At 43.0% G+C, this 22,090-nt stretch overlaps 1 protein-coding gene across 1 annotated transcript in view; it reads left to right on the forward strand.

Annotated features, from left to right (window-relative positions):
- ABCC4 (ATP binding cassette subfamily C member 4 (PEL blood group)) overlaps positions 1-22,090 on the forward strand; it is a 247,657-nt gene that overhangs the window by 97,341 nt on the left and 128,226 nt on the right. The window contains exons 12-18 of the mRNA XM_072782615.1: positions 8,006-8,100; positions 8,325-8,411; positions 14,409-14,505; positions 18,418-18,627; positions 20,108-20,248; positions 20,628-20,665; positions 21,238-21,332. Coding sequence (XP_072638716.1) covers positions 8,006-8,100; positions 8,325-8,411; positions 14,409-14,505; positions 18,418-18,627; positions 20,108-20,248; positions 20,628-20,665; positions 21,238-21,332 — 763 coding nt within the window. The remainder of the gene's footprint in view (positions 1-8,005; positions 8,101-8,324; positions 8,412-14,408; positions 14,506-18,417; positions 18,628-20,107; positions 20,249-20,627; positions 20,666-21,237; positions 21,333-22,090) is intronic.

The following is a 22,090-nucleotide window of genomic DNA, read 5'->3' on the forward strand; positions in this document are numbered from 1 at the left end:
AACTGTTCTTTTATACTGTGTGGAAAAGCCTGAGAAAGACTTTTAAAAGTAGGGCATTGAAGGCTCCAAGCCAGCTTTGTGAGGAAATTGTAATTTTGCTTGAACATCATAGATTTTATCAGGTGTGTAGCATTTATTGATGTGGACAAAACATAATTGCTTGTTTAATGGGCTTTTATTTATTTTCCCTTGGTCACTGTTAATGAGAGATTATGTGTTTTGAGACATGACCTCAAGGTAGCACTGATTGGCTAGATTTTTGTGAAATGGTGTATATTGTATAGGAAGAGGCCAAAAGCAAATGTAAAAATTCCCATTTATTCAGAGTCATGTGCTAATCATCTTTCTGCCTGTCACACCTGCATACACATATCTGCACACACGCACACATTAAAAACATGAGTTTTTAATCTTTTATCAGGGCCTTTGATGGCACCATCCTCATTGTTTAGTTCCTAAGACTGAGGCTTATGGAGATGAAAAAATTAAGCCAAACATTCACAGCTCAAGTTCAGATTTGGCATGACTCTAGATTCCATGCTTTTCCACTGGGCCATGATGCCTCCCATCTGAGGAAGTTTGTATGGAGGAGCTACTTTGTTACAGTCAGATAATGGAGGTGGAGACCAGTGTGACCCTGGTGGGAAGCCAGACGTGGAGAGACCGTGGCCACGGTAGACCACCTGCAAAGTTGGTGGGTGATTGCTTGGTATCAGTAGTAGTATTGAGGAACAGTTTTGTGGATGCATGCAGCAAAATGGGAGTGATTCAGTAGTTAAAATCCAGAGCTGGTTTCAAAGGTGTCCAGTTTGAGCATATAACAGCATTTACACAGAGTAGCAGCAATTATTCCAAAACGGTGAAGTCCTGAGGCATATAGCATTATCAGCTAATTATGCAGATTGCTCCTTGTACCACAAGGATGAGTCTCTTCAATGCAGTGGCTGCTAGATGTGGCCAAAGAGGCCAGCGTGTTGTCCACATAACTTCTGTTGTGCCCTTTTGGCTATTACAACCCTAACTAGCTTCTAGTAGGTGAAGTTTTCCTCCTCATACTTAACACCTCTGGCTTTCTGTTCATATGCCACCAGGTAACCTTGATCATCGTAATTACCCTTTAAATACAGGTGGCTGTGTGTGTGTCCAGGAGGAAGAATGTTTAAGACAAGGGTCTACATGGCTAGTAACATTCAGACAGTTAAACATAGTGCCCAGATCATGAATAGCATTTTCACATACAATAGAATTTAAAACTTATGTCTTAATTTGCCTTAAAACACCGAGCCTGTTGCAAATGATAGGTTGAATATTGGTCCCTAACATGACAAGATAAATTATATTCAATTGCCAAAGAGGCTAGGGGGAGCATTCCTGAAAAGAGGGTATGTAAATTTATTTTTATCCTAAATAGGTGTCACTTTTTAAATAATATGTAAATTATATATATCTGATATTTTTTTTGTTGGGGGGGGAGCATAAAAATTGGATAATTGAGGAAGGTGGAATGTTGAGTTTGCAATGAACACAGCTCAGGCATTTTCTCTTTACCTTCATCAAGTTCAGTTCCTGATGCCCAGGTTAGACTACAAAGGTCCAGACCAGTGTTTACCTTGCATTTCTGGTGATAGCGCAGCCCTGCCTTTCTCTTCCCCCATGTTTGAACATCTCTGGAGAAAGGGAGCTATTGGGATAGTGGCTGCGATCCAGTGTTTTCCATAGACACTGATGCTTTCGCCAAAGCGACATGGGACAACTGGACCAGTGTGTGGACCGTGTTCTAGGGCAGTTCTGTAGGGCACACAGACTCTGGTGGAAAGGAGGTCCTGCAGGGTGGGCTGTTGCCTTGATTCTTGTGTTCATGGCTCGATGTTTATGAACATGGACTGTTTCTTATTCTGCTGTATGGCTTGGGGTCATATAGTCAGGTCCTCTTGTGCTCATTCTCTCCTTGGCAGAAAAGGAGGCCCAGGGTATAGATGTAGTGAAGAGTCCTGCCTGGTCCCTGCTTTGTCACTTTCAACACGTCTTGTTTGTTACCTACCTGGGTCTTTCCTGTCTGCTGCAAATGACATTGGGTCAGAAGATTTTCAAGAGGTTTTGCTGCAGTTCTGAAATGCTATCTATCACTCTGTTTAGGGTTGGTAAAGGCTTTAAGAAACCAGAAAACCACCTGATGAGTTACGCAATCCTTTGCTTATCTCTTGGAATCCATGTGTCAGCGGATGAGCATAAGATGGCCAGGGAGATAGGGGCTTCCTGGAATGATTTTTGCCTGTAGATACAGAGAATGCTTATGTAGTAGGATATAGGATAGCTTTGGCCTTTAGATATCTTGGGTATTAGCTTGGGGTGACTGTTTCCTTTCGTATTAAATGGAGGTGGTATCGGACTACTTTCAGGAGGACCATAGGCAGGCAGTACCTCTAACATGCAGAAATGTTAGGTTTTTGATAAATGAGGGCTGTTATTACTATAATAGCCCTTTTCTCTAAATTCATACAGACATAAAGGATTTTTCCTTGCTGCCTCCCTTAAATCCTGGAATCAAAATAAAACAAAAAAGGCTAACATTTCTCACGTTAAATGTATTGCTAATAACTAATAACTAGGTGTATTATATCAGATCTAATTAAGTTAACTTAAGTCTTTCTGTAGAAAACATGAAATACTATGGGAAGATAGGAAGTAATCATGTTTAGCAGCATTGATTTGGGCTGATGACCTACTCAAAGTGACAGTGTAGTGGGTTAGAACATCATTGAGGGAGCACCTGTTTGAATTCCAAGGCCCTGGAGGCAGACAGGTGTGAATTGAATCTCAGTCTCTGTTTAGCAGCTGTGTGATTTTGGTTCACTGAACCTTACAAAGCTTCAGTTTATCTATAAAATGGAAATGATTATCCTCCAAAAGCGTTTCTTAGGATGAAAGGCAATAATGATCTTATAGCACCTGATTGCTAGGGACATCCCAAGAAGTCACTAAATCTTAGAATCACATACAAGAGATATTAGCTCTTAATTTTAAGAGTAGCCAATTTTGGGTAGAATCATATCCATAAGATGTGACACCTTATGTGACATCTTAAACAGAAGGTGTTTGAGTATACAATTTCCATTATTTGATTTGACATTTGTGTAGGTGCTCTAACCTTGTGCATTACGTAAATTAAAAATATTGTTCTAACATATGCAATGTATCATGATAGTTGCATCTTTTAGCACTTGAAGACTTTTTTTTTTTAAAGATTTTATTTATTCATGAGAGACAGAGAGGGAGGCAGATACACAGGCAGAGGGAGAAGCAGACCATGCAGGGAGCCTGATGTGGGACTCGATCCCAGAAATCTGTGACCACGCCCTGAGCCAAAGGCAGATGCTCAACTGCTGAGTCACCCAGGCATCCCACTTGATGAGGTGTTTTTTGTTTTGTTTTTTTTTTTTTGAAGCATTTTTAGACAATATATCCTTGAAGTAATAGCATTGGTAAGTTCAAGTGTAATATTTTCCTACACAGATCACTTGAATTTATAAGCCCCACTGGTGCGCTTACAGGCTTATAGTTTCTTCTCATATTTACTGCATTTCTGCCAATTTGGACGTTTTCTTTTCCGATAACCTTGAGACATTTTCTTTTCTGATAATCTTGATGGTTGTAGAATGATTATGGTTCTACAGTTTTTTATCTCTCAATTGGGATAACTTCTCACATGTAACCAAATAATGAGTACAGAGGGGAAATATGAGACTAATCTAAATATAGAAACTAAGTTTATTGATAGCTCTGTGTGTGTAGAGATCTTCAGCTCTTAACTAATTTTTATATTTTAAGTACACTTTTAATTTTAAATACTTTTATTTTTTTAAGATTTGACAGAGAGAGAGAGAGAGAACACAAGCCAGAGGAGTGGCAGGCAGAGGGAGAGGGAGTAGACTCCCCGTAGAGCAGGGAGCCTGATGCAGGTCCCATTCTCAGGACCCTGGGATCATGACCTGAGCTGAAGGCAGACACTTAACCAATTGAGCCACCCAGGTGCCTTTAAATACACTTTTAAATATACTTTACATAACCCATTTGGGGCAGCATGATGAGGAATGAAGAATAAAAGACTACGAATTGAGAGGAGTGTGGTTCAGATTCTACATTCCATTTAAGAGCTGGTCGTCCTTTGACCATTATGCGACCTGGTGTCAGTTCCCTCACCTGTGAAGTGGGGCTCCCATTTTGCAGCCTGTGAATATTAAAGATCATTCTTTTTTTTTTTTTTTTAATTTATGATAGTCACACACACACACACACACACAGATACACACACACACAGAGAGAGAGAGAGAGAGAGAGAGAGAGAGAGAGAGAGAGAGAGGCAGAGACACAGGCAGAGGGAGAAGCAGGCTCCATGCACCAGGAGCCCGACATGGGATTCGATCCTGGGTCTCCAGGATCGTGCCCTGGGCCAAAGGCAGGCGCTAAACCATTGCGCCACCCAGGGATCCATTAAAGATCATTCTTATCAGGCATCCGAGTGCCAGGCTTGGTGCGTAAATCTTACCATCCTTACCATCGAGGAGCTGGGGAGACAAACCACGCACGTGTACAAATTACGAAGCAGAATAAGGTGGGCCCTTCATGAGAAATACCGAATCTTGAGAATGAAGTAGAAAGAGCAAGGAGTTCCCATTTCCAATGATTTCATTGAAGAGAAGATTTGAGCTGGGCTTTGAAAGATCTAGGGGATACCGATTAGGCCATGATAGGAATGCCAATCATGGAAGAAAAGTTATGAACAAAGGCCTGGAACTCTTACTGTTTGATTCTGTGATCCAGTCCTCCTTGGCCCCCAGGCTTCATGAATGGTGTCATAAACAGTCAACGGTCTGCTCCATGGTATTTCTGTGGAAGCCTCCACCTTCACCAAAGGCAATTTGCTAGGTTTCTGGCTTGATGGCATCAAACCCAGCATAGTTCTTTCTTGGCTTTTCCTCTAGTGTGTGTGTCTGCTTTTAAATGAAAACAATTATAGACAAAACAGTTGGTTAAATATAATTGAGACATAACTAACATTAGAGTACTTTCTGCTCATTGGGATGATGTGAAGTATACATTCAACTCAGGCTTTTCTTTTTAACCAAACCAGAAAATTGTGGTTAGGAAATTAGCCTGACTCAGATTTTACTTCATATTCTTTGAGATGTTTTTTTCCCTCTGTAGCTTGTCCACAAATAGTTGGCAGAAGCAGCAGCCACTCCAAGTCTTCCTACTAGGCTTAGAGAGAGTCCATTCCCTATTCCCTAACTGTACTGAATCTGAGAGTGGATTTTAAGTGCCATTCTTTAGAGAGTGGCTGAGATTGCTCTGCTATAGCCTGGTGCTATTTTGAGAAGGAAGACAAGGCAATATAAAATCAAGGCATAAAAACTAATAACAGTTTGCAAGGACTGTCAGTGAATCGAGGTCAAGTAAAATGTGGGTGTGGTGGGTGGGTGTGAGTGGGTGGTGGAAGGCAGGGAACTGATTTTAGAATGGCCCATTGTTTTTCACGGAAACCTAAAGCAGGAGCTGGTGTAGTCTTCTGAGCTTAGCAAGGAAGTAATGTGAAATAATGAATTTTCATGATTGACCAATTGTTGCCTTTCACTTACTGCCATCCAGTTAAGCTCTGAGCATGTAGGAATTCTGTGTGTTTCTGTGAACTGTCAGGGAATGGGTTGGGATGGAGATACCCTGTCTTTTCCTTTCTTTTGGTGGCATCCTTTGGGTGATATGATTCATACTGTGAATGAAGTCCCATTTTTGGTTTGATCAAAAAATATGTATCCGTTGCTAGTAGTAGCAAGGTACAGTAAACTCCTGTGTTTTCCCTATGTATAAAAGATGTTAGTCTGCATTTTTGATTGTCACAGCATCCTTGAACTTAGTCATTCTTGTCGCTCCACATTTTGAAGAAGAGGAAGAGGAGCTTAGGGAGGTCAAGGGACTTCCTTGTCATGGACCTTCCAAATGCCTCTTGTTTTCTCCCCAGATTGGTCAAAGGTAGAGACAAAGAGATGAGGGCTCATCTATAGAAAGTTGTTGCTGCATATTCTAGGTTGATGCTTGCGAGATGTGGTAGGTAGATAACCAACACACTCCACCAAACTGATTATCTATGCCAGGAAGCTGTACAGTGATAATTACAGGCCATCTAAATAAAAGATTCTAATATAGTACAATGTAATTTATTTTATTTTTTTATTTTTTTTTTATTTTTTAGTACAATGTAATTTAAATCTGATTATTATCCTGTCATTTTGGGGATGTTATTACCCTTTCCTCCTGCCCCCAGCTATTATGATTTGTCCATTTATTTCCTAAATAATATTCAGATATAATTTGATTGATTCCCCAATCATCATATCCCATCTTATTCTTTGTGGCTTTGAATTTTATCTGGCTTGCATGAAGCAAAATTCTACTTAGTTCAATAGATTCATTCAGTGTCCCTCGAACACAATTACTTCCCTTCTGTTCTTCTGCTCAGACTGATCTTTCTGCTAGTTTTCTTGTACAGATCTTGTCAGTCACTCTACTGTACCTTAAATGTGAAGACAAGGGTCAGGTGTTCACCTTTCTCCAAGGTTGGGAGGTTAAGGTGAGATCAGCAAACTGACTGGTTAAGACATACATGTTCTTTGATAACATAAGTCCTGTGGCTTCACAAACCAGGGGTGAACTGTGGGCTCTCACAAGTAGCCCTGGCTCTGAGGTCCAGACTTGCAAATCCAGGTGCAATATGACGTCTTGCCCATAACGAAGATCTTAGCTCACACCCACTGTTTCCCCCAGCTCAGTAAATGGTGTGCCTGTTCTTCCCCTTTCTCACGTGGAGGACAATACATCATTCCTCTGCCACCACCACAATCCTCGCCCATTCATTAGCAGGTCTTACAGGCTTGACCTTTGAAATTTATTCCGAACATGACCATTGCTTTCCATGTCTGCTGCTCCCATTCCGGTTCTAGCAAGTGTCCTATCTCACCTGCATTAATGCAGTGCCATTCCAATGTGTGCCTTGCTTTCACTCTTTGTGTCCTATCATCTGTTTTCCACAAAGAGGCAAGAGAGGGATTTCTCAAAAACCCTAAGCCTGGTGGGATGCCTGGGTGGCTCAGTGGTTGAGTTTCTGCCTTTTAGCTCAGAGTGTAATCTCGGGATCCGGGATCAACTCCCATGTCCGGCCCCCTGCAGGGAGCCTGCTTCTCTTTCTGCCTCTCTTTCTGCTTCTCTCTCGGTGTCTCTCATAAATAAAAAATCTTTAAAAACAAACCAAGAAAACCCCCTATGCTCCCCACGTCCCCTCTCCAAGTGACTCTGGGTGAAACACCTGGCTTCCCTTATCTTTACTCACTCATTCTTTGCACACTGTCTCCAGCTCTGCTGGGCTCCCTGCTACTCCTGGAACACAGGGCAGGTGACTTCCCTGTGCCCTTTGTGCTCGCTCTTTTCTGCAGGTGGAATGCGTTTCAGGTCTGCCCAGGTGCACTTGTCTTTGTGGAAAGCCCCTCCCATCAGAACCCTTCTCTAAGCCTCGTATAGATGGGATTTTCCTGCGTCTGTCTCCTCTGAGCCAGCTTCCTTTTTCTTCCTAGGTCTTAGGATTTGTACTCCTGCTAATTTTTCATGTTGTCAGTCTCCCTCTATGGAAACTCAAGGGACTTTGCCTTCTTAAAACCAAATTCATTGTGCCCAGAACAGTGCCCGACATATAGTAGATGTTCATTAGACATCAGTTAAGATGGTGAAATGCACGAACATTGTGGGGAAAAGCTGCAGACTAGAAGGGAAAGCCCTGTGTATTTTGGAAAGGTTCAAGGTCCCAATTTACTCACTTTTAAATAGATTTATCTCTATTGATCACGTACGTTTATGAAGAACCAGTGCTGAAAGTCTAGGATGACAGTAGAACACATTTTAAATCTTTTTTTCCCCTCTCTTTCTTTCTTCCTTTTTACTTCTTTCTGTCTCCATGCAGGATTTGCAGTGTTTGGAGGATGGAGATTTAACCGTGATAGGTGATCGGGGAGCGACACTGAGTGGAGGGCAAAAGGCCCGGATCAACCTTGCAAGGTAATCACAGTTGAGTTGCACCTGCTCCCAAGGGTGGCTAACCTGAGAACACCTGCTGCGTAGTGGTGGGGGGTGCCGGGTGCTATATGGAACACCAGCCTTGCCTTATTCCATAGGCTTTTCAAATGAATGGGACCCAAGTTGTTGAATGCTGTCACAACTGGGTGATGTGATCTGGGGAGTGTGAAGCTTTCTCCCCTCTGATGTGGTTTTATATTTTCTAGAGCAGTGTATCAGGACGCAGACATCTACCTCCTGGACGATCCTCTCAGCGCAGTAGATGCGGAAGTTGGCAGGCATTTGTTTGAACTGTGAGTTTACTTGTGTTTGTCATTTCTGTTCTGTTTGAATCCTGTAGTGCTTGGGGTAAAACGTCAAGAAAACCAGTGTACTTCAGAAGACTGTGCGTTCTGCTGTGGTGTCCCTCTGTCTCCTCCCTTCCTTCCTCAGAAGGTCCTTTTTAGAGACATTTTTGGATAATAAAGAGAAGAAAGAGATGGAGCTTACCATCTGTGCCATGAGTGGAGGACATGAAGAAATAGATGGCAGATGTCCCCTTGATATACTTGTCGTTGATAACCAAGACACTGTTGTTGGAATCAGGAACGTGATGCACAGTTTTTAAATCAAAGATTGGGACTTGGTAACGTAGGACTCAATTGCCAGTTCTTTTCCATCATCATTTTTATTGGTGGCATATTAGAAGTGAATTTTTTTTAGTGCCCACAGAGCTTCCATGGAGTGGCCTTGCTGGTTTGTGCTAATTATCCTGCAGATCAGGAAATACTTGGTTATGTCTAGAATTTAAGAATGCCTTATTCCAGTGTGGCCGAGTGGCTCATTTAGTTGAGTGTCTGCCTTCAGCTCAGGTCGTGATCCCAGAGCCCTTGGATTGAGCCCCACATCTGGGTCCTTGGATCATACCCATGTCTGGCTCCTTGTTCATCGGGGAGCCTGCTTCTTCCTCTCCCTCTGCCTGCTCCTTCCCCTAGTTGTGTTCTTTCTCTCTGTGTGTCAAATAAATAAATACAATCTTTAAGAAATTGTCACCTGGGTGATTCAGTGGTTGAGTGTCCGCCTTTGGCTCAGTTCGTAATCCTGGGGTCCTGGGATCGAGTTCTGCATCGGGATTTCTGGAAGGAGCCTGCTTCTTCCTCTGCCTATGTCTCTGCCTCTCTCTCTCTCTCTCTGTCTCTCATGAATAAATGAATTAAATCTTTTAAAAATTTTAAAACAAAAGAATGCCTTTTCCATATTATTTTCCTTATTGTAGTATGGCTTCATGGATTCTTATTAGAATTAATATGTAAGAACCCCAAATGTAGGGTTAACTTGAATTTGAAATCTGATATCTAGAATCTAGCTCATTTCGTGACTCTTTCTTTGTGTTTCTGGAATTTGTTTTCATTTGGTCTTGCTTCATCACCAATTGACTGAAGTAGAATAACTCTAGATCTTTTCTGTACAGACTGTAACCTGACATGCATGACTCATGCTCCCTGCAGAGTCTAGACTGGCGTATTTGGAAGCATTGTGAACTTGCTCTTGCTAAAATTGCATCATGTCTACCCCACAGTTATCTTACTGTTGTTCACATTGTCAGAGCCAGCCGGTGCTTTCCAGTGCACTTCTGATCCCCTAACTTATGCCCAGAGATAGATTCTCTAGCAAATTATCTTGCACAAAACCTCGTTATTTACAAAGGAGGACTGAAACAACAGACATGGATTTTCTCCCAGTCCTGGAGGCTGAAAGTCCAGATCAGGGTGCTGGCATTTTGGTTTCTCTTGAGACCTCTCTCCTTGGTTATCTGATGGCTGCCTACTTCCTGTGTCCATACATGGGTTTGCCTCTGTGCGTATGCACCCCTGGTGGCTTTCTCCTTAGGTGCTTTTTTAAAAAAAGAAAAAGATTAATTTATTTGAGGGAGGCTCAAGTACGCTTGTGTTTGGGGGATGGGCAGAGGGAGAGAATGTCAAGCAGACTCCCCACTGAGCACGGGGCCCCAAGTGAAGCTCAATACCATCACCTCTGAGACCATGACCTGAGCTGAAACCAAGAGTTGTGTGCTTAACTGACTGAGCCATCTTGGGCACCCCATCTACTTATGTCTTAGTCTCTTCTAAGAATACAGGTCAGATTAGATACAGGCCCATAGTTAAGGCCTTATTTTTATTTTTAAAAGATTATTTATTCATGAGAGACCCAGAGACACAGGCAGAGGGAGAAGCAGGCTCCCTGCGGGGAGCCCAATGTGGTACTTGATCCCAGGACCCCAGGATCACATCCTGAGCCTAAGGCAGACACTCAACCACTGAGCCACCCAGGTGCCCTGAGGCTTTATTTTTTTAACGTCCATCATCTCTTTAGGGGTCCTGTCACCAAATTACAAAGTACTGAGGGTTAAGGCATCAATGTGAATTTTGGAGAGAGGCTGGGAAGACCAAATTAAAGTCCTAAGTAGCAAAGTAAAGAGAGTTTAGCAGAGTCATCAGTGTGAGGAAGAGGCAGCCCTGGGCTCCGGATACCAGAAGCCTGGGACTCAGTGTCCCCTCAGTATTGGTTCCTAATATTCCCTCATCTGGCTGCCCATGAGTGTTTATATACAGAGTGCTTAGTTTTGGGATGATGACAAGTTCTGAAGGTAGGTGGTGGTGATAGTTGCACAACAGTGTGCGTGTACATAATGCTATTGGGAATACTATGCTTACAAATGGGTAAAATGGTAAATCATATACACATTTTACCACAATTTAAAGTAAAAGTACATAGCAGTGTCAAATATTTCAGATCTCAGAAAGCCAAGCCCCTGATGCTTGACATGGTCTCCAGAGCTTTGATCCCACTCCCCTTCCCATCCCTTCCTGATCATGAGTTAATGAATTTTCCCTTAGGAACGTGCTTTGTGGCTTGTGACTGAGTGCAGTGACAAGACCTAGAGCCTACCTTGCACCCTGGGCTGCAGCAGGAGCAGCCCCACCTCTCTGTCCCGAACGCCTGAATTCACCAATGTGTGCCACCCCATCTGGGGTGGGTCTGCACAAGCTCTCCACTCCCAGAACAGAGTCTGTTGGCCACTGTGCTTATGTTCCTTGGGAGGAGAGTGGATGCCGATCGCATTGCCAAGTACCAATGTGCTTATCACAGAAGCTCACCCAAGTTCTCCTTTGAACACGGGAGGTATTTATATAAAGTCCTCTTGCCTTTAGGGTTTTATGGCTTTGGATATACACTTGATAGGAGCAAGCTTGTTAAAATTGTTGTTTTGCTAATCAGAACCACGTTCTTTGGGGGAAACTTAGGGCAGGGAGCACGAATGCAATTTAGGAAATCACTCAGCAGCAGCTGGAGAATGTTCTCAACGAGCTAGAAAATTGGACGGAACAATATGCTCTGAAAGATGGCGGTTGTGTTGAAGCTCAGTAATGTGAAGTGTTTTGTATTAAAAGTGAATGAATTACACTTCTCCTTGCCATTAACAGTTTACTTCCGCCATGAATATATATCCAAGGTTATTAATGTTTGCAAGTTTTACAACTATATGTTGTAAACGTGGATGTGGGTTCTGTCCCATGCAGGAGGCCCTTAGCTGAATGGGTGCCAGGCTAACCTGTTTTAGCAATGCAGCTTGTCTTCTTTTAGAAAGCGTCCACCCCAGAGCCCTCAGTACTGCATACCCCCTTCTTTGAGCCAGTCCTTACCTGAAAGCCCCACAGGGCCACCTCTTCAGCTTCACTGCTTTGGCCTTTGCAGGTCCCCTTCACATGCAGGCTGCAGCTCAGCATCTTCAAATGGAGAAGAACATTCTTTGCAGTCCTAGCAGGTCCTCACCTGTGCTTTGTGCTCAGGCCACGCTGGCTTTCAAGGAGTCGCCTGATCGGGGCATGTCCCTTTCTCACGGCTGCCAGTCTGCCAATCCTGATCCTTCTGTCCAGGAGCCAGGGAGCAGTGTGCCAGGGCAGAGACGACTGAGGCCATTTCTGCTGTTCCCTGTCCTTCTGGGAAGGTGGCGTGGGGGCGGGACTGTTCTTTTCTGTCTTCCCACAGCCCACCCTGTACTGGTGCACTGATGACTTCTCCCCACCCTGACTCCACTGTGAATGCATGAAGGCGCCTTGTGCAGATCCTTTCTGTCTCCATAGCATGGCGTGGGTCTCCTACATCCAAGATCACAGTCCTCCCCTTGCTTTTCCTTCATAGCAGACATCATGCCCCGAGAGTGCAGTCTCTGCATTTGTTTGATATTCCTCCTTCCACACACAATACAGAGAGGGTTGGCTGTTTTCTTGTCTTATGGATATGAACACACTTAGAATGGTGCCTGGTAGCTGAACAAATGTCTGCTGATTGAATGACGGTAGCGAATGCCTTGCTTGTATCCCCTCTATCACAGTACATGTCCCCTCTTTTTTTTTTTTTTTTAAGAGTTTATTCATGAGAGACACAGAGAAGCAGAGACATGGGCAGAGGGAGAAGCAGACTCCCTGTGGCTAGCCCGATGCAGGACTTAATCCTAGGACCCCGGGATCACGACCTGAACTGAAGGCAGATGCTCAATCACTGAGTCACCCAGGTGCCCAGTACACGTCCCCTCTTAACACAGCCCTTCTACAGGATGAGCATTACATAACTTGTTACTGAATCTTTTTTTTTTTTTAAATGACATGACATGGAAACTTTTACTGTTAAAAATTTGGCAAATACAGCATTTTCGTGGAGATTTTGGTTATAAAACATAATCGAGGAAAAATGTAAAGGTGTCACCTAATAACATCATTGTAATTCTATTCCTTTATCTTTGGTGGAATGTTAGGAAGGAAACCTTTTAAAACTTGCTTTGGTCCATCTTGGACATAGCAACCCCATCAGATTTGTTTGGTTAATAGCCCCTTCAGGGATTGTGAGTATGGAATTTTGAATAAAGGAGAACCAATTCCATTAAACACTTTTGTGTTAAGCCCAAAGAGGGGTTTACTCGGTCAACACACTTAGAAATGAAAGCCACACCAAGATCTGTCAAAAGGGAAACAATCCTTCTGGACTCAAAGAATGGAATAATAGTATGTACATGTCATTCTGGGGCTTATCTGATCTCAGGGCCAGTCTTAGAGGTTTCCCCTTAGAACTTTTCTGTCCTGAGTTTGAAGCAAAGGGCCATTTGTGGGTTAGAGAAGATGGAGAACATGCCATTCATCGAGCTGATCAGTACTCTTCCCAGAACATGCTATAAGTTGTCAGCAGTCTTATTTTGAGATGGAGGAACTGAGGTTCACAGAGTTGTAGTAGCTCACCTGGCCTTGTCTGGCTTAGAACACTCTAGTCCGGGTGCCTCCAGAACTCCTGACCTGACCCAACTAAGCAGGTTGAGTTTTGGCCCATGTTGTTGAAATTTGCTCTGCAAGGGCCTGAGGTACCCAGAGTGAGGGCCTTGGGCCCTCTGTACCTCTGGTCTGGGCTGCTCACTTACCTGGAGAGGTTGCAAAAGAGGTTGTAAAATAAGGAGTAGGTTGTATGTAGGGTTACTGTAAAAAAAACAAAAACAAAAAACTTGAGTACTGACAGGGGCTTTTATCTGAGACAGTTGGCCTGTCCTTAGAGCCAATGGATGAAATCCACTATGATTTGGGCCATTTGGATTCTCTTCTTTCATATTCACATTAGGAAGATTTTCAGTCCTAATGAAAGATGATATGCTTCCTGGATGGGACTGACTGTGGGGACATTATAGACAATAATTGAGGGCATGCCAGCATTTGTCTTGTAATAGTATTTGGGAAGAAGTGTCTAGAAAATGCTCTTTAGTGAAGGTCACTGAGAATTTAAGGATTTTTTTTTTTTTTTTGGTGATTATATGCTTTATAAATCATAATCACCTAGGAGACTAAGAAAAGTGTACATGTTTTTGTATGACATAGATCCCTCCTTCTCCTATGCCTATAAAGGTATGAAATAATTAGTATTTCTGTTCAATTAGGTTTTGGAATCTCAATGTTGCTCAGTTTTCATCATGATATATATAAATGTTGAATTTTAGAGTAGGAGAAATTTTAGCACTTGGTAGCTCCTTCACTGGACTGCTTTTTAGAATTTCTTGGAAGAGCTGGACTCACACTTCTGATAAACTTGAAGGGCCTGCTGGAGTTCATTGATTTACATTTGAATTTGATTTGTATTTGCCCTGGTACTTAAACTATAGGTCTTTGACTTTGATATTGTCTTTGTCTCACTGTGTTTTCAAAATGTGTGTTTTTCAATTTGGAGTACCCCTATTAACAGTTTTTGCATACTGTATTCTTTTACATTTGTAGGTGTATTTGCCAGACCTTGCATGAGAAGATCACAATCTTAGTGACTCACCAGTTGCAGTACCTAAAAGCTGCAAGTCAGATTCTGATATTGAAAGAAGTAAGTAATTTCTAGAAGTCTGTGGAACGTGCTAGCACTCCGATGTGTTGAAAGTGAGACCTCCCAGCAGGTCTCTCCATGGATTATTCCACCACCCCCCTCCCTCGCCCCCGCCCCGCGGGTTAGTTCTAAACTCCCTCTCCTTCCTCCTATTTGCATCTTGTCCTTCCCAGAACATGACTCCAAAGACATATAGAAATTTACCTATTGCATTCCAAGCCATTTTACCATAAAGTCAATAAAATTGCTACCTCAGAATTTTAAATCTTAACTGTTCTCGCAACATTGTTCAGGATAATGATGATGCGTTTTTTTGTTTGTTTGTTTTTGTTTGGTTTGGTTTTGTTTTAGATTATTCATGAGAGAGAGAGAGAGAGAGAGAGAAAGAGGCAGAGACACAGGCAGAGGGAGAAAGCAGGCTCCATGCAGGGAGCCTGACGTGGGACTCGATCCCGGGTCTCCAGGATCAGGCCCTGGGCTGAAGGCAGCACTAAACTGCTGAGCCACATGGGCTGCCCACCCCCCCCCCCCCTTTTTTTTTTTTTTCAAAGAAAGCTTTGTTTTCCTCCTCCAGAATGTAAGTGAACATGTATTAGAGAGTAGAGATACTAAGACATGTTTCTATTTGTCATATGCGGTTTACTGAAAGAGCGTCCTCTGTTAACAACAGAGGCATGGTTGGAACGCTGAGTGCCCCTGGTTGAGACATGCGCTCCTGGGAATAGCCAGTTCCTCGTCTCCCAGCAGAGTGTTTTGTGCATTCCCAGTACATGTGAAAGTCTGGGCAGCAGTAAGACCAGGCCCTGCCATTACAGCTTGCATTCTTATGGGCGTAGATGTAAACGGAGGGATTGAGGAGGGGAGCAGCTGATAGCATGACCTCCTCCCCAGGGAAGGTGGTATGTCGGGACCTGAGTGACATGAAGGGGTTGGCCACCCAGTCATCTAGGCGGAGGGAGGCAGAGGCAAGTGGTCCCCCTTATGGGGGTCCCGAGGAAGGAGCTAATCCGACATGTTGGAATGGCCAGAGGGCCAGTATATCTGAGGTAGAGTCAGTGGGCAAATGTGAGGAAGATGCATTTAGATCAGTGCTTAGCTGGCCCAGTAATGGGTTGGAATCCATTGGACAGTCCAGAGCAGAAGAGTGTTATGTTCTAATGCACAGTTTTAAAAGATCCCTCTTGATGTTTGTTGGAGGCCCAACAGTGGAAGCAATTAGTATTAAGATTTTATTTGTCAGAGGGAGAGAGAGCAGGAGCATAAGCAGAGGGAGTGGTAGAGGGAGAAGCAGGACCTCTGCCCAGTAGGGAGCCCGATATGGGACTCAGTCCTAGGAACTGAGAATCACATCCGGAGCTGAAGACAGATGCTTAACCGAATGAGCCACCCAGGTGTCCCAACAGCAGAAAAAATGAGAAGTCTCTGTGAATGTTGGAAGATGGTATTATGGGCTCAGGCCTAGTGTGTCAGTTTCTATAGCTGCCATAATAAAGTACCACAAAACTGGGGGCTTCAACAGTGGAAGCTTATCTTCTTCAACCTTCTTTTTTTTTTTTTTTTTTTTTTTTTTTAAATTTTTTTTTTATTTATTTATGATAGTCACAGAGAGAGAAAGAGAGAGAGGCAGAGACATAGGCAGAGGGAGAAGCAGGCTCCATGCACCGGAAGCCCGATGTGGGATTCGATCCCGGGTCTCCAGGATCGCGCCCTGGGCCAAAGGCAGGTGCCAAACCGCTGCGCCACCCAGGGATCCCTTCTTCAACCTTCTGAAGGCTACCAGGCCAAAATCAAGGTGTTAGTAGGGTCATGCTCTCCCTGATGGCTCCTGGGGAGAATCCTTCATCGCCTCTTCTGGCTTCTGGTGTTTGCCCGCAGTCCTGGCATTCTTGGCTTCCAGCTGCAGCATCTTGGTCTGGACCTCTTGTCACATGGTGACAGCAGTCCTGGTGGATTTGGGGTCTACCCTACTACTCCAGTATGTCTTCAGCTTGATCACATCTACAAACATCCCATTTCTAAATTAAGTCATATCCATAGGTATCACATTTGGGCCTTGATTGTATGTTTTTGGGGGCTCACCATTCCACCCCCCACGTAGCACGGGTTTAGGGTTCGAGATAAATGAGACTTTTCCAGACTTTTGTAGGTGTTTGATGTTTCAGTCATGGCTTGTGTTTGCTCTGAGCCTTAGCACCTCAATCATTAATCTTGGTCTGCTCTAGCAGGCCCTTGCTCAGACCATCACTTCATCAAATGAAGTTCTGCCTTATGAAAGACGCTAGGACTGCAGAATCTCTGCTCTTTTGAAGCGGTTTCACAGCTCTGCTCTTCTCCTGTCCTCTAGGAATAGGAAGCTCTGAGTCCCCAGACTTGAGAACACTTAACTTCATGTGTAGAGGGAGTGAAGCGAGTCTGGTAAAACCTTGGTTTTTGCAGGATTAGGAGTATAAAGCCAATGGGCTGGATGACAATCTACTGAGCAGTGGGTTGGCCAGTCCTGGATCTTATGGGGTCCCCTTAACTACTTTTTCCGAGGACCTGACTCCCAATTTCAGTACTGTCAGAGCTAGCGTTTGTCTCCCAGTGAGCTTCCCTAGATGAGTTAACCCATCCCTACTGTCCGTGTGTGGTCCCTCTCTAGCAGCTGAGGTGTGTGTGTGGGGCATGGGGATAGCTACTCTTGTGTCCACTTTTGTCTGTACCTTGTGGCTGAGTGAAGTTACTGTCTCTAGACCACTAGTTTCTTTTTGCCTCTTATATGTACTAAGTGGAATGTGCTAAGTTAATTAAATAAGGCATATGAATTTTGCCCCCCCCCCCCAATTGACCAGGCGCACTATACTGTGAATAATTTTCTAATTCTGTAGTATCAGAATGGTTCCCACAAGCTTTGTTGGATTTTTCTCTATAGCCTACCACAGTGCATGGGATGAGGGGGTGGGTACCAGGTAGGGCCCGGGCTGCCTGCCTTCGCCAGAGCTGCCCTTTGCCTAATATTTTGTTTACCACTGAGTAGATTAGCCAAGTATTCTTTTGTGGGGTGAGAAGACTGTGAAGACACCACATTATTTTATGTAACTCTGTGAGGAAGGAGGAACACACAATTTTGTGTGTGTTCCAAGAAAAATATTTGATTAGCTAGAGCTTAAGGAGTTGCTTGATTTGGGAAAGGCTAATTGGATGTTTATGAGTGGTGCTTCTTAACCTTTATTTTCTTGAATTTGATTGCACTGACTCTGCCTTAGGTTTCATTGACCTGTGTAGACTACGAAGGCATTAGAATCACCCAATTCTAATGGCTACCTAAGTTAATGACTTTAGCAGGTAAACTATTGAATTTTCAGTTGAGAATTTTCTGAGTTTGTCGGCAGTTTCAGAATAATGACCCTGTGTCCAGGGCTACCTCCTACATGTCTTGTCCCGGTTCAGCATGTGATAACAGGGCCATGATCAACAGAGATTTGATTGGTGACTGTCCCATGCACAGGAGCTTGTGTCCACATTTGTGTCAAGCTTCACTCTTTCCTGGAGTATCCTCCCCAGTTTGACTTTGTTCTTTTAAATACATGACATGTGCCTTAATTTCCATATTGTCTAAATAGACTGTACTGATAATGCTAGGAACGTTTGTGCTTTTGCTTCTTTAAATGCCCTGGAAGTTAGTGAGAGTTCCATATTTTTATGGTATGTCTGCAGCAATTACCACAGGATTTGGCAGAGAACAGAAGAGTCAATTCTGTGTCCAGTTGAATTGAACTAGATGTATTAACCAGAATTCCAGGCGTCAGAGCAGATTTTTTTAAAGAAAATTATAATCTAAGACTGGTTAACTTTTTTCTTTTGATTAGTGTCATATTAGATTCATGTTATCAAATGCAAATGAACTGTCAAATTATTCTTTTTTTATTTTAGGGCAAAATGGTGCAAAAGGGCACCTACACAGAGTTTCTGAAATCCGGGGTAGATTTCGGCTCTCTTTTGAAGAAGGAAAATGAGGAGGCTGACCAGAGTCCAGCTCCAGGATCTCCCATCCTGAGGACTCGGAGCTTCTCAGAGTCTTCTCTTTGGTCCCAGCAATCTTCAAGACACTCGCTGAAAGATAGCGCTCCTGAGGCACAAGATGTGAGTTCTCCTCTTGTTGCAAACCCTGGTTGTCTTCTCTTCCTCATGCATCTTCCTTTTGTGACGCTCATGACATCTCCATTTCTCTCAGAGTTGATTCTAAGTTTCCACAGCCTTGTTTCATGCAGTTGGTAGAATTAGAATGAAGGGAGCAAGCTTGATCAGGGCTCTCCTTGGGTGCTGGATGGAAAATCTCATGGGGCTTAGGAGTGGGTATACTGCTGACAGTTCCTAGCAGCATCTCATACTGCTGATGGAACTCTTGAATTTACCATAGGTAAATCTTCCTTGCCCTGGTGGTACTAGGCTTCCTTTTTGCATCCAAACATTAAATTGGTCAATCAAAATATTTTATTTATTTATTCATGAGAGACACAGAGAGAGAGGCAGAGACACAGAGGGACAAGCAGGCTCCATGCAGGGAGCCCAATGTGGGACTTGATCCCGGAATTCCAAGATCACGCTCTGAGCCAAAGGCAGATGCTCAACCGCTGAGCCACCCAGGTGTCCCCAAACATTAAAGACCCCTCCCACCGAGTCCTGCAATGATTGACATTAAATCAGTTAACTTTTTTTTTTATATGGTCGGAATGTTGTGCCACTGCAGATGACTGATGGGTATTATTTTGTTCCATTGTCAGATGGTTTTTGATGGGACAGAAGTAGAACATGTGAAGGATCTGGCAGGTAGCAGACACTTTAGAGTTAGTTCCCATCTTTCTTTCTCACATTTTGAGTCCAAGAACCACATCTTATCCATCTTTGAAATCGCGGAGGGCAGTATATACCAAGGACATCAGTTTGTTCTACGTTCTCCTGAGAGAAGTGCAGAAATGCTCTACATCTCAGGTAGTCCTCAATATCCAAACCCTCACAATCCAAATCTGAAAGGCTGGATGATTTGGATAAGGCTTCAGATTAGTTCCTCAACATTCCAGACTTGCAAATCAATTTCTGAATTCAGGAGCCAGAAGATTCAGACCACGTGCTATCCCTCGCTATCCTGAACCTTTATTTCTACTCAGTTTACTATATTTGGCCTATGTTTTGAGCTCCTGTTATGTTTCCTGTTTCTGTCACTGCGTGACACAAATAATCTACATTAGCTCCATATCATTTTCTCTATTGTGGAAAAAGCTTCTCGTGAATTGGGTACATTGTGCATGTGCTAGAAACTTTCGTTTAAGCAAAGCCAAACAGTTGTGAATAACCTTGTACAATCAATGTTTCCTTTTTGCTAATCAGTTCCTAAAACTGGGATAGCTTCACCCAGTGGTGAATACATACATGATTTGGCTAGATATTTTTACACCATTCTCCACAGGAGATAGAGGTTTTTGTACTCCTACCAGTGCAAGTTAGATAGACTTGTTTTCTCATGGCTTTGCCAACAGAACCTGGTGTTGAACTTTTGAAATTTTGGGGTATGTTATATAAAATTTGCCTCTTATTACTTCTCCCCCTTCCCTTCCCTTCTCAGATTGAGAATACACAGGTTGCTTTGTCAGAGGAGAGGCGTTCAGAAGGAAAAGTTGGTTTTAAGGCCTATAGGAATTACTTAACAGCCGGTGCTCACTGGTTTGTCATCGTTTTCCTTATTCTACTAAACATCGCATCTCAGGTAAATAGGGCATTTATTTTGTTTTGTGGCCTCAGCTTGATTACAGTACTGCTTACACTATATGTATTTACACTATTATTACCATATTTTGCAGTCCACTTGGATTTGCATGGAAACGTGCTATCTTGGGGAACAAAGTAACTGACGTTTACTGCTGTTGCTTGTATATTACAGAGAGCTTCTAGAAAAAAAAATGTCTTTTAAAGATTTTAAAATGTAATAGGCACTTACTTGACGTGTTGTTACCTGGGATGTTGGGCTTGCTATAGACCAGAGCTGGAAGAGCTGTGTGCATTTTCCAGAGCCTTTTGACTATCCCCCTAGGTGAGTGACAGTGTTGGCGTGCCAAGTGATGTGTGATGATTTTTCTCTGTTCTAGGTTGCCTATGTTCTTCAGGACTGGTGGCTGTCCTATTGGTGAGTGGTTTTACGTCTGATGAAAGGTGCCATAAAATTGGCAGGCAGCCTCTCTTTGCCACGGAGTCAGGCAGAGGCGAGTTTTTTAGCCTCCTGTCTTAATCTTCCCTTAGTTTCCAGGAAGAGAAAGAAAAAGTTCTTGTTGGTAGAGTGTAACTTTTCCATGGTCTGTCCCCACATCTGATACTCCACAGTTTTGAGAACTGAAAGTTGAATTTTTATAAGGTGGATGTACCCAGGCCCTTTGACACTGGGAATCCTTTTTTAAATTTATTAATATTTTTATTTATTTATTCATGAGAGACAGAGAGGCAGAGACACAGGCAGAGGGAGAAGGAGGCTCCCTGCAGGAAGTCCGATACAGGATTCAATCCCAGGACTCCGGGATCACGACCTGGGCCTAAGGCAGATGCTCAACCACTGAGCCACCCAAGTGTCCTAGTTGCTGGGAATCCTTTTCTGGCATTAGTCATGTCTCCCAAATTCAGGCTTTTTTTTTTTTTGTTTTGTTTTGTTATTGTTGTTCTAAATTCCATCTATAGTTTAATATTTTTTTCTCCCTTTTTCCACAGGGCAAATGAACAAAGTGCCCTGAATGTCACGGTAGATGGAAAAGAAAATGTCACTGAGAAGCTCGATCTTCCCTGGTACTTAGGAATTTATTCAGGTAAAGTTTAATCATTCGTTTTATTATCCGGGAGTCTGAGGTGCTTACAATGAGCCTGTGTGAGTAACTAGGGCTTCCAGGAGTAATTCAGTAATGTCTTAACAGATTAAGAGTCTGAGTCGCATTTACTCTGTGAATTAATTAGAATAATTATTTTTAAAATCTACTAGAAGAAAGAGGTTGAATGAAGACTCTTAATTTGCTCTGTACTGGATTTTGGAAGTTAAACCAGGATTGAGCATTCAGAAAATCAGCCACTGGAAATATGTGGCTATTGTCTATTCTAATAGGTTGCTTTAGCTAAATCTTATATCATTATTTGGATGGGCAAGGGGATTAGAAACGGATCCCCACCCTGTGATTCGGATTGTTCCAATTCTGTCTGAATAAACCCCTGGCTTTTATTGAACTTGGATGAAATCCTCTGGCAGCAAGGTTCCCCCAAATAAAAGCATTATTTCCTCGCAGGTATGCAAAGCTCCCTTCCCCATACTGCTCATCTCTTGGGCTTCACTAATTACTTAAGAGAGAAGCTAAGCAGGGAAAAAATCCAGTGTCTGGGAATTAGGATTCCTTCTCTTTCTTACCTTGAGATCACAATGTTATCGCGTCCCCAACTGTGTGATTAATTTAACATTTGGCTTGCCAGACTAATATTAAACACTGTGCTCTGTTTTCACAAGAGTGCTTAGAATATATGTGATATTACATACTTTTAAAAGGAAATCCTCATCTAAAATTTTAAATATTTTCACCGC

Source organism: Canis lupus, chromosome 17 (assembly GCF_048164855.1).
Source record: "Canis lupus baileyi chromosome 17, mCanLup2.hap1, whole genome shotgun sequence".
Taxonomy (NCBI): Eukaryota; Metazoa; Chordata; class Mammalia; order Carnivora; family Canidae; genus Canis; species Canis lupus.